Below are 15,811 nucleotides of genomic sequence, written 5' to 3' on the forward strand. Positions count from 1 at the left end.
ACAACTCCATAAATTTACTAAGAGTCATTGAGTTGCATGTTTTAAGCAAGGGAATTTTATCATCTGTGACTTTTCACAGCTGACAATTCCCTTCTGCTTGTCAACCAATGCTTCCTGAACTTCTGGGGAGTTCACACCTGAGTGCACTGCCTGGGCATCTACAATCTGCAATGACTTAACTTCTCTGCACTTAGACGGTGCCCAGCATGTGCCATTCTTGGAAGAACTGAGAAAATCTCTGGAGTCAGTCTGGGAATGGAACCCCAGCTGAGAAAGGCTGCAAGCTATACAAAACTCAACACTAAAACTTCATCCCATCAAGCCTAAAGATGTCATTAAAATAATTTCAGAGTTTTTAATCCTGTTGATAAATTTATAATTTTACATAAAAAGGCCAAAGGAAGACAATTCTATTTCATGCATTGTTTTAATTCAAAAACGAAATGCTGTGCTAAGTAGGGTCAGAGAATTTAAAAATCTTTGTTCCTTTAAAAAATATGAAAGAATGTCACAGAGTGTCACAGATGACAAGTCATGAGGGCATTTTTAATCAGGGGGAGGCCGTCCACACTCACGGAGCATTGGAGCTAAAAGCCTTCACCTGCCCACGCTGGCGCTCTCTCATGATCAGCAGCACGGCAGGTCTTAACTCCTGGCTCATATGACTGCCCCAGTACACGGTGAAACCACGCCAGCGGGGTCAAGGACGCAATCCCCCCACCCCGGGCCCTCTTGCCACCTCACCGCTCGCCCTTGGTCACAGCCTAGGCCCAGGCCGGACGCACTGCGGCCACAGCCAGCTCACCGGAACACGTGCTCCGAGCTCCAGACCCTCATCGCGCCGCAGCCGTTGCAAATCGCGGCCTGGGATGCTCCAAGACTCAGGATGCTCCGCCCCCGAGATGCTCTGGGCTCTGGCTGCTCCAGGATGCTCTGCTCCGTGCCAGGCGGGGCGTGGGAGGGACTGGGCGGGGCGGGCTGACACGGTGGGCGGGCGCCTGCTCATCACGTGAGCGGCGGGCAGAAGTCTTGCAGGCGCCCAGCGCCTGCTCTGTCACCACTGCGCAACCGAGGCAGGGCTCATTCCTTCCGGTCAGGTGGTTCAAATTCTGCCAGAGCACCTTCTAGCCAGGCCAGTTCCCAGTGTTGGGAAGGATAACGAACTGGTCTTCTGCTAGCCTGCCAAACCTCTCCACGGAGGGGCAGAGAAAGAAAGCAGCGTCAGTGTGGAATATGCTTTACAATGGTATGTGGGGGCCTCTTGGGCTTTCCACTGTGGGCACTGAAGACCCTAAGTAACCCCACCATTTATGGAGCCAAGCATGTGTGACCCTCCGTCCTTGCTCTCAAGTGACAAGATTTGACAGCATCGCTTGTCAGGGCTCAACCTAAGGTCACCGGCAATTGCAGTGGCTGCTTGTGTTTGCTACTTGTCTTTCTCCGGAGGAACACATTTCTCATGATTGTCCCATAGGAGGTAGGGTTGCATCTTGAAGCCAGGAGTTTCCAGGAAGTGGAGATGGCTCCCAGGTCCTTGAGAAAAAAACATTCCTGGGTTGCACAACTGCAAAAAGGCCTACCTAGCCTTTAAAAACATTTATGTATGTCTCAAAAGACAAGGACTTGGGAGTGTTCTAGAGCAGATGCTCTAAGAAAAGGGAAAGAGAGACTCTTTCCCCATTGTACCCAGGAAAAATCATTTTTTCTTTTTAGGTATGTATTTATCCTGCCCACTACAAATACAGTTCAAGTGCAAAGATGCAAGATGCTAGTTGGAGAAGGGGGTGAACCCCCCAGAATGAGCTGTGGGTATGAGGGCAGCACCCTCACCATGCTGGCACCTGAGCTTAACCTGTGCGATGAGCCAGTGAAGTGGCAAGTGGGGAAACAGCCAGAAGCCCTGGGCTGGGCCTCTGGCCCCACCATCAACACTGACTTTTACCGCTTGTGGCTCTAAGCTCACAGTAATCTTCCCACATAAGTGTTACTGTCCCTGTTTTATAAATGAGCAAACTAGGGTTGGAGGAGGTGGAAAAGTGCTGAGTGACCACACACAGAGGGTAGAACTGAGATGAGAATCAGGTTTCCAAGAGTCCCCTTCACAACCGCACTATGTGATGGGCAGTTGTGCCCAGGCCAGCTGTGGAACACACTCTGCACTAGACTCTGGGCTCAGGGATGTCATTTTAGTTCTAAAGAGCGTCACCATTTACAATTAGTATTTTCCACAAATACACACTGAGCATGAAGCTGAAGAAATGGGGCTGGATGCCAGGTTCCCAGCATCACCCAGGCACCCCACATTAGAGGACACTGTCTTGAGAGTTTGTAGGGAAGCTGAGACCCTAACCAGGAAACATCTCAGCACAGAGTCACTACTTAGTGGTAGAGTGATGTGAGGGTGGCCGCTAGTTCCACTGTTCTCTGGACCCCCCTCGCCTTCAAGTTGACCTTACACACAGTTGTCGGGTCTTAGCCAGCCAAGCCCGGCTCAGGTGTCAGCACTTCTGGTTACATCTCAACCTGTACACACTCCCCTCCAAGACTCAGAACCACATGTTATGCCATCAGGAACTAGGTTATCATTATTCTTGGTATTTCCAGAGGCAGAAACACAATAGGTACACCATCAATCATTGATTGTTGAACAACAGATCAAAGTCACTACCCTGCTTGAAGTCCTATGCTGCTATCTCCATTTTCAGTTAAAGGCCACCCTCTCTCTCACTCTGTTCCATCAAGTCTTGTCCAGGAGCAGCAACAGCTCCATTGGCCAAGAGTCTGTTAGAAATGGAGACTCCTTTCCCCTGCCCCACTACACAGCATCTGGGAGACTGCCTCCACAACTTCTCATCTAAACGTTTCAAAGGAAGAGTCTGCACCTGCTCTTCCCACTCCTTTACTGCTGTTTCTTCCCGAAAACGTAATGGGCTCCCAGAACTCCCACATCCGTCATCCGCAACCCCCTCTGACAGGCGCTGTCAGTCACTCTCCTCCTGGGCCTTGGCGCCGCACACCCTCCTGGAAACTCTGCCCCCTGCTTCCCCACTTCCCCTGCAGACGCCTATTCCCCTCTGCCTTTCTTTCTCTACATCCGCTTCTCGAGTGACTGACTGTCATGGGTCCCGCCAGACCCCCAGCCTGCGTCTCCATCTCATTTCTACCCATCTGTCCAGTTGCCCACAGTTGTCCCTAGGTCCTATAGCAAATGTATCATGATCAGGCATTTCCCACCTTAAGCAGATTCCTCTTCCAGGATTCCCGGCCCAGGTTCCTCGCATCAGGCAGGCACCTGAGCAACAGTACTCCCTGACCCCACATCCAACCAGTCATCCAGTCCTTTGGGATTTACCTCTCACCATTCGTCTTAATTCACTCTTTCTTCCACATCCTTTAGGAGCCAATATGGTTCGTAGTCATAGCTGAAGGTGTGAGTTTGAAGAGGAACAAACCTAATTTCCAGTCCTGGCCCTCCTTCTGCAAACTGCTAACCTCTCAAAAGGTCACTATATCATCTGTAGTTAAAAAAAAAAAAAAAAAGTCCTTTGGGGCTTGTGGGAATTAGTGAGGGCTGCTGTAAAGTCCTGGATACGTGACTGTGCTTAGCATTGTTGTCACTGTCCCTGCTGACCACTGGCCTCACTCAGTCCATCATTGCCCCTCGCTGGGATACTTCACAGCCGCCCAGCTGGCCCCTGGGAGTCTCATCCCATCAGCCTGGGGTGTTCCTTGCCCACCCGGGTGGGCCTCCCAAGGCAGCTCCCAGTGCCTCAGCCATTCCTCTCAGCACACTTTTATAATTATCACACCTGTTTGTGTTTCTGTCTCTCCCACCAGGTTAGTGCTTATTACAGAAGCAGGTGTCTAGGTGCCACCTCTCTCACCTTGTGAATTAGCATCTCTGCGGTGAGACCCAGGAACAGGCATTGTTAAAGAGCAGCCTTGGCAACCACAGTACTGCTGAGTTGGGAAAGGTGACCTGCGCTAGGCTGAGCTCTGGGATGAGACCAGGCCTGGCTCTTTTCTGTGTGCCCAGGAGCCGTTTCAGTATCTGGCAAACAGTGAGCACTTGATAACTGATTGTTCGGTGAGTCAAAGATGACTCTGAGGGCGTCATGATCTTGGGAGCAGCTTGGCCAGGGATGGGTGGGGCTCCATCTGTTGTCACCACTGCAGAGCCACCTGGTTGAGTTTCAGGAAACCCTTCGGGGGTCACCTGTGGGGTAAATCGAGAGGCTTTTCAAATGGCGGTCTTAGTCTTTTTTGTTAATCTATTCACATTCTATATATTGAGATTCCATGTCAAATTTCACTTTTACAAGAGTCTGCTGCGAAAATCAAGTAAGTTTGAAAACTGCTGTACCAGAAAAAGGAGAAAACCAATCTCCCAGCAGGTAAGAAGTTTTAAAGAACTTTTGGAGCTTTTCCTTTCCTGTGGTCATGAATATTCTTCACTAGGCTCTGACATTTAATTGATCCTCAACACAGTGATCTGGAAGATCTAATTTACAGGGACTCCTCAGCCTGCCACATGGTCAGAACAGGAGAGCAGGAGGCCAGGGATTCCTGGTGCCATTAGTATCTAGATGTCGCAAGATCCTATGAAAGAATATAAGTGGGATCCTGGGACAAGTTCTCCGACCAAAGTCAGAACTAACCCAGATATTTTCCCATCTTATTAAAACATAGGACATCTCTGTGACTTTTTACTTTCTATGGCATATGTTACAATGTAGTTAATTCTCTTCCCAACCCTTATATATAATTCCTGAAATAAGTCTCTCCAATATATAGGCTAAATTTTGTTCCTTATTTCTGCTCCTGGGCACTTTAGTTCTAAACAATTCCTATTACGCCTTCTGGCATCACAAAGATGGGTTATGGCCAAGGCATCTGGTGTCCGAAACAATCATCAGTTTTCCCTCAAAAAGATACAACTAGGAAAGATCTAAGGACTTTAGGATTTGTGTGCGCTATGGTGGCCAACACTTTTACAGAAATATTTGATGACTACCAAGTAAAGTGGTGATTAGGAATATTCTGGATGTTCTGCTATTGTCATTTATGAAACTTGCATTGTTAGGGTTTAATGTCATAATGCATTCTTTTATTGTCACCTAGTAGATATTAATATTTTATCTCTAGATTCCTTTACTTTAAGTACATTACCAGGAACAGCAGCCAAGTCAAAACCGTAGACAGAAAACACCATATCAGCTACATCTTATAGAAAATATTAGCATTGTTACAGATGAACAACAATAGCACCATTTAAGAGAAAAAATCCAGACCAGCCTATGAACAAACAAAAAGTTTTTTGAGAAGTTCCCATTGTGGCGCAGCAGAAACAAACCTGACTAGTATCCATGAGGATGAGGATTCGATTCCCGGCCTGCCTCAGTGGGTTAAAGGATCCCACATTGCATGAGCTATGGTGTAGGGTGCAGACATGGCTCAGATCTGGCGTTGCTGTGGCTGTGGTATAGGCCCACAGCTGCAACTCCAATTCTGCCCATAGCCTGGGAACTTCCACATGCCCGCGGTGCAGCCCTAAAAAAAAAAAAAAAATTGAAATGCACAATCCAGTATTGTCTTTCAGATTTATAGACCTTTCATTCCACCTAGTGGGCAAACTGTGCAGCACAGCTCTGCACGGGCAGTCTCAAGGTCCTAGCCCCTAAACACAGGTAAATGATTTTTTTAAAAAAACGTTTGGGAGTTCCCCTTGTGGCTCAGTGGTTAGCGAATCCAACTAGGAACCATGAGGTTGCGGGTTCGATCCCTGGCCTTCCTCAGTGGGTTGAGGATCCGGTGTTACAGTGAGCTGTGGTGTAGGTCGCAGATGTGGCTCAGATTCCGCGTTGCTGTGGTTCTGGTGTAGGCCGGCGGCTACAGCTCTGATTCGAACCCCTAGCCTAGGAACCTCCATATGCCATGGGAGCGGCCCAAGAAATGGCAAAAAGACAAAAATAATAATAATAATAAATATTTAACAAGCATTCTCTGCTAGGAAATCAACCTCTGGATGGATGCTGGCACATGTGTACATATGTATGTTAATAATAATGTTCACTGTGGCATCTGAAATACAAATAAATTGGAAGCATTCTAACTGACTGGGTTAGAAACTGTTACACTTTTTTTTAGGGCCGCACCTGCAGCCTATGGAGGTTCCCAGGCCAGGGGTCGATTTGGAGCTGTAGCTGCCAGCCTATGCCACAGTCACGGCCACACAGGATCCGAGCAGCATCTGCGACCTACACCACAGCTCACAGCAATGCCAGATCCTTAACCCACTGAGCGAGGCCAGGGATCTAACCCGTAACCTCATGGTTCCTAGTTGAATTCATTTCTGCTGTACCACGATAACTCCTATACTTCAGAATAACATAGAATACTTACAAAGGTGATTAATGAATGGGGTGGAACTATATGTTATTAACATATAAAAGTATATGTTAACCATAAAAGCAAAGTGTATAAAATATGATTTCATTCATGTGAAAACATACTTTAAATGCTTGTAAATACATGTAAACCATATGGACACATACACAGCACATTGAAATAATACCAGTATGCAGTGAGAATGATGGATTTTTACTTTGTTTTGTAACTTTATGCTCTCCTGTACTGATGAAAACATATTATCCTGAACTTTTTATAAGTTAATTTTTCTTGATTATAAAATTAATATGTATGATTATGATAGTTGGAAAATTTAATATTCTTAAATTTTATGTTACTTGAATAGGTAATATATTCACATGGTTCAAAAAAATATGAAATGTTCACACTAAGAAGTCTCAGATGATCCAAGCCACCCTCTTTAAGTAATCACCTTTATTAGTCTTGTATATTTGATCAGCCATCTCCTAGTCCCCGACAAACACTAATCACCTTTATGTCTTTATGGAGTTGCCTATTTTGGACATTCTATGTAAATAAATTCATTTACTCCTGTAACTGGCTTCTTTCACTAAACATAATGCTTTCAAGATTCATCATGTTGTAGCATATATCAGTACTTTCTTTTTATGGCCAAGTAATAACCAATTGCAAGGATACACTACATAATGTTTATCCATTCCTCATTTGACGAACTTTTTGCCTATTATGACTAATGCTGCTTGAACATTTGGATGTAAGTTTCTGTGCAGACATGTCTGCATTTCTCTCAGGTAGATACCTAAAAGTGGATTGCAGGGTTATATGGTAATTGTATATTTAACCTTTTGAGGAACTGCCAGTTTCCAAAGCAACTGTACCCTCTTAGGATCCCACTAGTGTAAGGATTACAATTTCTCCACACCCTTACCAACACTTACTATCTGCCTTTCATTCCAGCCATCTTGGAATATGAAGTGGAATCTCACTGTAGTTTTGTCTTTGATGGCTAACGACACTGAGCATCTTTTCATAGTCTTTGGTTGTTGTTGTTGTTTTGTGTCTTTTTGCCATTTCCTGGGCCCCTCTCACGGTATAAGGAGGTTCCCAGGCTAGGGGTCCAATCGGAGCTGTAGCCACCGGCCTATGTCAGAGCCACAGCAACATGGGATCCGAGCCGCGTCTGCAACCTACACCACAGCTCACGGCAACGCCGGATCCTCAACCCACCGAGCAAGGCCAGGGATCAAACCCGCAACCTCATGGTTCCTAGTCGGATTCGTTAACCACTGAGCCATGACAGGAACTCCCGTTTTGGTTTTGGCCGTGCCCACAGCATGCAGAAGTTCCTGGGCCAGGGATCAAATCTACGCCACAGCAGCAACCTGAGCCACTGCAGTGACCATGTCAGATCCTTAACCCATTGAGCCACATGGGAACTCCCGTATTTTTTTTCTTTCTTTTTTTTTTTTTTTTTGCCTGCAACTGTGGCATGTGGAAGTTCCTAGGCCAGGGATCAATCTCAAGTTGCAGTTGCACCCTGCATTACAGCTGCAGCAATGCTGGATCCTTAACCCACTGTGCTACACAGGAAGGTCTATTCTTTTCATATTCTTGTTGGCCACAGTCTTCATTTCCCTCTTCCCAGCCCCCTGGTAATCTTTAATTTATTGTCTCTGTGAGGTTGCCTATTCTAGATATTTCTTCAACATGGATTCATACAATATTTATCCAATTAGTGCTTATTTCACTTAGCATACTGTTTCCAAAGTTCATCCATGTTGTGGCATGTATCAGAACTTCATTAATTTTTATGACCAAATAGTATTCCATTGTCTGTATATGACCGTATTTTGTTTATCCACCCATTGATATAACTTGGGTTGTTCCCACTTTTGTCTATTGTGAATAATGCTACAATGAACATTGATGTACAAGTATGTTAGAGACTCCATTTCAATTATTTTGGGTATATACCTAGGAGGGGTATTTCTGGGTTGCTTAGCAAAATTCTCTCTCACTGAGGGTTCCAGGTCACTCTTTTGCATGTGGATATATAGTTCTCCCCACTGTTAGCTGAAAAGACCGTTGTTTCCTTGTTGAATGGACTTGGTGCCTTGGTCAAAAATCAATTGGACATAGATGTATAGATATATTTCTGGGTTCTCATTTCTATTCCACTGGTCTGTGTCCATCCTTATGCCAGTGCCACACAGTTTTGATTGCAGTTGTGCAATTGGGAAGTATGAGTCCTTTAATTTTGTTATTTTTCAAGGTTGTTTGGCTATTTGGGGCCCTATGCAATTCCATATAATTTGAGAATGAGCCTTCCATTTCTTTTTATTTTTATTTTTTGTCTTTTTGCCTTTTCTAGGGCCGCACCCGTGGCATACGGAGGTTCCCAGGCCAGGACTCTAATCAGAGCTGTAGCCGCCAGCCTACACCAGAGCCACAGCAACTCGGGATCTGAGCCACATCTGCAACCTACACCACAGCTCACGGCAACGCCGGATCCTTAACCCACTGAGCAAGGCCAAGGATCGAACCTGTAACCTCCTGGTTCCTAGTCAGATTCGTTAACCACTGAGCCACGATGGGAACTCTGGCCTTCCATTTCTTTAAAAAAAAAAAAAAAAAAAAGGGTCATTACTGTGATAGAGAGAGTACTGAATCTATAGATTGCTTCAGGTAGTACGGCCATCTTAACAATATTAAATCTTCCACTTCATCAATAAGAGATGTCCTAATTTTTTTATCCTAATTTCTTTCAGCAGTATTTTTAGTTTTAGGTGTACATGTCTCCTACCACCTAGGTTAACTATATTCCTAGCTATTTTATTCTTTTGGATGCTATTGTAAATGGAATTGCTTTTCTGAATTTCTGCATACCTGTTCACTGCAGGTATGCAGAAACACAACGGATTTTGTGTTTTAATCTTGTATCCTCAGCTTTGCTGACTTTATTCTATTAACTTTCAAAGGATTATGATTTTCTATAATTAGTATCATGTCATCTGTGGATACACATAGTTTTACTTTTTCCTTTCTAATAGATGCCTAATATTTCTTTTTGACTAATTGATCTGACTAGAACTTCCAGTACAGTGTTAAATAGTAGTGGTAAATGTGGGCAGCCTTGTCTTGGTCTTGATCTTGGAAAGATTTGTCTCTCGCCACTGAAGAAGTTAGCTGTGGGTTTTTCAGAAGTGTCCTTGATTATGTTTAAGAAGTTACCTTTCCTAGTATTCCAAGTGTTTTCTCTCATGAAATGGTGCTGGATTTCGTCCAATGACTTTTCTGTATCAATTGAGATGATCATATGGTTTTTATTTATTTTTCTTGTCTTTTTAGGGCCACACCTATGGCAGCGTATGGAGGTTCCCAGGCTAGGGGTCTAATCAGAGCTGTAGCTGCTGGCCTACACCACAGCCACAGTAACACCAGATCCAAGTCTTGTCTGTGACCTACACCACAGCTCACGGCAACACTGGATCCTTAACCCACTGATCAAGGCCAGGGACCGAACCCACAACCTCATGATTCCCATTCAGATTTGTTTCCACTGTACCACAATGGGAACGCCACAGATTTTTTTTTTGATCATATGATTTTTAAAAGATCGTTCTATTAACATGATGTATTACGCTGACTGACTCTTATGTTGAACTAACCTGACATTCTGAGATAAATCCCACTTGGTCATGATGTATAGTCCTTCAGATATGATGTTGGCTTTGGTTTCTAATGTTTTGTTGAGGATTTTTCATGTATATTAATAAGGGATATTGTATTATCTCCAAATACAGTCGCACTGGAGGTTGGGGTTTCAAATATGAATACTGCAGGAACACATAATAAAGTCTTTCACGTATCTTGTCAGATTTATCCCTTTTCATGTATATTTTTGATATTATAAGTGGAATTGTTTTTAAATTTCAACTTTAAATTGTTGGTAGTATATAGGGGTACAAATGATTTTTTTCATATTGATATTATATACTGCAACCCCACTAACCTCAACTATTCCAATAGCTTTTATGGAAATTTCACCAGATTTTCTACATAGATGATTATGTCAGCCATGCATAGTTTTATGCCTTCCTTTCCAATCTGCCTTAAAAACTGTGATACAAGTGGTAGGAGTGGACATTCTTTCTTTGTCCTGAATCTTAGGGGGAAAACATTCAGTCTTTCACTATTAAGTATCATGATAGCTCTAAGTTTTTCATCATTTTAAAAAAAATCAGTTTGGGAAAGTTTCCTTATAATCCTAGTTTGCTGAGAGGTTTTTTTTTTTTTTTTTTTTTGGTCAGGAATAGATGTTGGATTTTATCAATGTTTTTGTTCCACACCTGTTCAGATGACACCATTTTTATGTTTTAATCTATTACTGTGATGAATTACTCTGCTGATTTTTGAATCTTCATTGCTATGATAAATTCCACTTGGTCATGAAATAGAATGATCTCTCTAAAGTTGGGCTTAATGTGTTAAAATTTGGTTAGGAATTTTTCCATGTATGTTCATGAGATATATTAGTTTGTAGTTTTTTTCTTTTACTAATGTCTTTAGTTTTGATAGCAGGATAATATTGGTTTCATAGTAAGAATTGAGATGTACTTCCTCACTTGAATTTTCTGTAGAACTGGTATTATTTCTTCCTTAAATGTTTGGTAGAATTTCTCAGATAAGCCATCCAAGCCAGGAGTGTTCTTTGGGGAAAGGTTTTAAACTACAGATTCAACTTCTTTCATAGATGTAGGGCTTTTCAGATTATCTGAAAAGTGAGTTTTGGCAACTTGTATCTTATAAGGAATTTGTTAAGTTCATTTAAGTAGTCAAAGTTATTGGCCCAGAGTTGTTCATAAAATGCAATTTATCATTTAAATGTATGTAGAATGTCAAGTGATATCAACTCTCTCATACTTGATACTGGCAATTTGTGTCCTCTTTCTTTTTTCCTTATCAGTCTAGCTATTGATGTTCTCAAAGCTTTTGGTTTCATTCATTCTCATTCTCCCTTTCCCTCTCCCTCTCTTTTCATTTTTATGTTTCATTGTTTTTTGTTTTTTTTTTTTTAGGGCCAAACCTGCAGCATATGGAAGTTCTTAGGCTAGGAGTTGAATCCAAGCCACATCTGCAACCTACACCACAGCTCACAGCAATGCCAGATCCTTAACCCACTGAGCCAGGCCAGGGATCGAACCCACATCCTCGTAGATACTAGTCGGGTTCGTTACTGCTGAGCCACAATGGGAACTCCAGGTTTCATTGATTTTTCACTCTAATCTTGTTCTTTCTTTCTTCTTGGATCTTATTTCCTCTTCTTTGTCTAGTTTTTTAAGGTAGAAGCTGAGATCATTGATCTGATAATTTTTTCTTTTCTAATACAAGCACCTAGTGTGATAAAATCCCTCTAACTACTGCTCTAGCTTTATCTCACAGGATTTGATGTTCTTTAATTTTCTTCAGTATGAAATACTTTATAACTTCCCTTTTCATTTCTTATTTGACTCATGGGTTATTTAAAAGTACATTATTAAATTTCCAAGTATTTTCCTGATATTGATTTCCAACTTAATTCCACTATGTCAGAGAAAATACTTTGTATGATTTTATTCCTTTTAATTTTTTTATTTCCCTGGATATGGCTTATCTTGATATATGTCCATATACACTGGAAAATAATGTGTATTCTGTGTTGTTGTGGGCAGCCTTCTGCAAATGTGAAATAGGTCAAGTTGGTTGACCATACTGTTCAAGTGTTCTGTATACTGAGTATCTTCAAACTGTTCTATCAGTTACTGAAAAAAGGATTTAAAAACTCCAAATATAATTTGAAGTTGGGGAGTTCCCACTGTGGCTCAGCAGTAATGAACCCAACTAGCATCCATGAGGACACAGGTTTGATCCCTGGCCTTGCTCAGTCGGTTAAGGATCCGGTGTTGCCGAGACCTGCTGTGTAGGTCTCAGAGGCATCTTGGATCTGTTGTTGCTGTGGCTGTGGCGTAGGCCGGCAGCTGCAGCTCCAATTCAACCCCTAGCCTAGAAACTTCGATATGCTGAGGATGCAGCCCTAAATAAAATTTTGAAGTTGCACTTTGATCAGTTTTTTCTCCATACATTTTAAAATTCTTATAGTGGGTGCAAAACTGTTTAGATTGTTATGTTATGTTTTCTTGATAAATTCACCTTTTTTTATTTATTTTTTGTTTTTTTGTTTTTTTGTTTTTTCGTTTTTGTCTTTTGTTGTTGCTGTTGCTATTTCTTGGGCCGCTCCTGCGGCATATGGAGGTTCCCAGGCTAGGGGTCTAATCGGAGCTGTAGCCACCAGCCTACGCCAGAGCCACAGCAACGCGGGATCCGAGCCTCGTCTGCAACCTACACCACAGCTCACGGCAACGCCGGATCGTTAACCCACTGAGCAAGGGCAGGGACCGAACCCGCAACCTCATGGTTCCTAGTCGGATTCGTTAACCACTGCGCCACGACAGGAACTCCTCTTTTTTTATTTTTAATTTTTGCAGCATATGAAGTTCCCAGGCTTGGGGCCGAATCAGAGCTACAGCTGCTGGCCTACACCACAGCAACATCAGATCTGAGCCGCATCTGTGACCTATACCACAGCTCACGGAAACACCGGATCCTTAACCCACTGAGTGAGGCCAGGTATCGAACCCGCAACCTCATGGTTCCTAGTCGGATTTGTTTCCACTGTGCCACTACAGGAACTCCTCATCCTTTTTTTTTTCTTCTTATATAGTATTCTTTATTATTCCATTCCATGTGCTCTATTGACTTTTTAGCTACAATTCTGTTGTATTGTTTTAGCTGTTATTTTAGGTTTTACAATAACACCTTTAACGTTTCACAGTGTAATACTGTGGCATAATAAATACCTCTCAACATACATCACAAAAACCTTACAAAACTATATGTCCATTTTTTCACTTTCTGGCTTTTCTGTTTCTGTTGTCATACTTTTTTTTTTTTTTTTGGCTGCACCTGCAACATATGGAAGTTTTCAGGCCAGGGATTGAATCCAAGCCACAGCTGTGACCTATGCCACACCTGCAGCAACACCAGCGCCTTAACCCACTGTGCTGGGCCGAGGATCAAACCTGTGCCTCAGCAGTAACTGGAGCCACTTCGGGGACAATGCCAGATCCTTAAGCCACTATGCCATAGTGGGAACTCCTTGTTGTCATACATTTTACCCCTATGTAAATAAGTAACAGTATAATATATTTTAAGGAGATTTAAATAATAAGAAAGTCTTTGCCCACTTGGTTACCCTTCCCAGCTCTTCCTTCTTTGGTGTAGATCTTGATTTCTGTCTGGGATCACCTTTCTTTCTGCTCAAAGGGCTTCTATGATTTCTTTCTTTTATTTTTGTCTTTTTATGGCTCTACCTACAGCATATGGAGGTTCTTAGGCTAGGGGTTGAATTGGAGCTGCAGCTGCCGGCCTGTGTCATAGCAATACTAGATCCAAGCCACATCTGAGAAATATACCACAGCTTGTGGCAGTGCCAGATCCTTAACCCACTGAATGAGGCCAGGGATCAAACCTGCATCCTCATGGGTACTAGCTGGGTTCTTAACCCACTGAGCCACAACAGGAACTCTTATAATTTCTTTTAGTAGAACTTCCTGTGATTCTTTCAGCTACTGTATGTCTGCAAAATTCTTTATTTTACCTTTGTTTCTTAAAGATATTTTCACTAAAGAATTCTCAGTTGACAATGAAAATAATAAAGATGTCCTACTGTCTTCTGGCTTTTTTGGGTGTGGGGGCACTGCACCTGGGCACATCTAAGTTCCTGGGCCAGGAACTGTACCTGTGCCACAGCAGTGACCCAAGCTGCTGCAGTGACTAAGCAAGGTCCTTAACCTACTGCACCATAGGAGAGCTTCCAGTCTTCTGGCTTTTATTGTTTCCCACAAGCTGTCATCCTTATCTTTGTTCCTATATGCATATGTTTTCTTTCTCTGGCTGCTTTTAAGATTTTTAGGACCCGGGATGAAGGTGGTAAAGGAATACAATGTGGAGCTCACCTTCTCCCCACAAACACATCAAAAAGAAAAAAATCTACACGTAGAATGATTCTTACAGAACATCTACTGAATGCTGGCAGAAGACCTCAGATCACCAAAAAGGGCACATAACTGGGTGGAACAAAAGGGAAAGAGAGAGGGAGGGAGGGATGAGAACAAAAGGAATCAGGATGGGACCAGCACTCCTGAGAGGGAACTATGACAGAGGAAAGGATCCCACACCCTGGGAGGCCCCCTGACTGGTGGGGAGATCAGCTGGGCAAAGTGGGAGCCTCAAAGCCTCAAAGAAAAGCACAGCAGCCTAAGGAGGGCAAAGCAGAAATAGATCCTCACAGACAACTGGTACCACCACCTGGCATATCCCAACCTAACACTCAGTGGGGGCTGGGCGCTGAGGTTCAGGCTTTGGAAGGTTGGCTGTGTGAGACAGCATGCGGTGGCTACGGAGCAGTGTGCAGAAGGAGACCTGGGCCACCAGGGAAGCAAAGTGCCATTGTTGGGGAGTGTGGAGCAGGGGAACGGCCATAGCAACTTCTTTCTCTGTGCATGCGGGCTCTCAGGTGGTAGGTGCCACAGCTACCTCAGACTCCAGAGGCGGGCAAGGCCCACCACCACTCAGGGTCCCATGACCAAGCCTTGTGTGCCACCCCAGTCACCCCAGGAAGGGACCTGCAACTGAGCATTGCCCATCGGCCCCACCTCCCTGGGAACAGACACCCTGCCGTTGCCATGGCCAAAGGGCCCTAGGTGACCCCCACCTCCCTGAGGGTCACTGCCAAGGCCAAGGGCCCTACAACCAGGTACCATCCATTGCCTCCATCTCCTTCGAATCACATGTAGGCCATGCACCTGCAGCCCCTCATCAAAGGAATGATGGCCTGCATACACTGAAGAAAGAGACAGCAAGCACCCAAACCAAAAGCAGCCCTTATGCCAAAAGGAGAGTAAACCCACATAAACTACCCATGGATGCTCCCACATATAAAGAGCCATCCAAGACAGCAGTAGATAACTGTTTCCCCTAAACTCCCAGAGTAAGAAAAATATAAACAAAATGAAGAACCATTCCCAGTTTAAAAACCAAAAAACAGGAGAATCCTCCTGAAGGAGAAAACAGGCAAACAGATCTCTGCAGTCTAAGAGTCCCTGAGTTCAAAAAGAAGGCAATGAAAACACTGAAGGAATTAAGAATGGCTATTAACATTAATGCAGATTACTTTAAAAAGGAACTAGACACTATAAGGAGGAGCCAAGAAAAATTAGAAAACCCATTTGCTGAGACGAAAGCTGAGCTAAAGGCACTGAACAGCAGAATGAATAATGCAGAGGAAATGACTTTGAAGATATAATAATAGAAATCACCCCCA

At 43.5% G+C, this 15,811-nt stretch overlaps 1 protein-coding gene across 9 annotated transcripts in view; it reads right to left on the reverse strand.

Annotated features, from left to right (window-relative positions):
* The window catches only part of PRELID3A (PRELI domain containing 3A), a 51,187-nt gene that overhangs the window by 23,851 nt on the left and 11,525 nt on the right, over positions 1 to 15,811 (reverse strand). For 6 of the 9 annotated variants that reach the window (XM_047793652.1, XM_047793650.1, XM_047793655.1 and 3 more), the window contains exon 1: positions 806 to 912. The exons of 1 other annotated variant lie outside the window; for it this stretch is intronic. In XM_047793652.1, the coding sequence (XP_047649608.1) occupies positions 806 to 837 (32 nt within the window). In that variant the 5' untranslated portion in view covers positions 838 to 912. 2 more of the 9 variants (XM_047793651.1, XM_047793654.1) reach the window with 2 other exon arrangements.

Source organism: Phacochoerus africanus, chromosome 8 (genome assembly GCF_016906955.1).
Source record: "Phacochoerus africanus isolate WHEZ1 chromosome 8, ROS_Pafr_v1, whole genome shotgun sequence".
NCBI classification, from domain to species: Eukaryota; Metazoa; Chordata; class Mammalia; order Artiodactyla; family Suidae; genus Phacochoerus; species Phacochoerus africanus.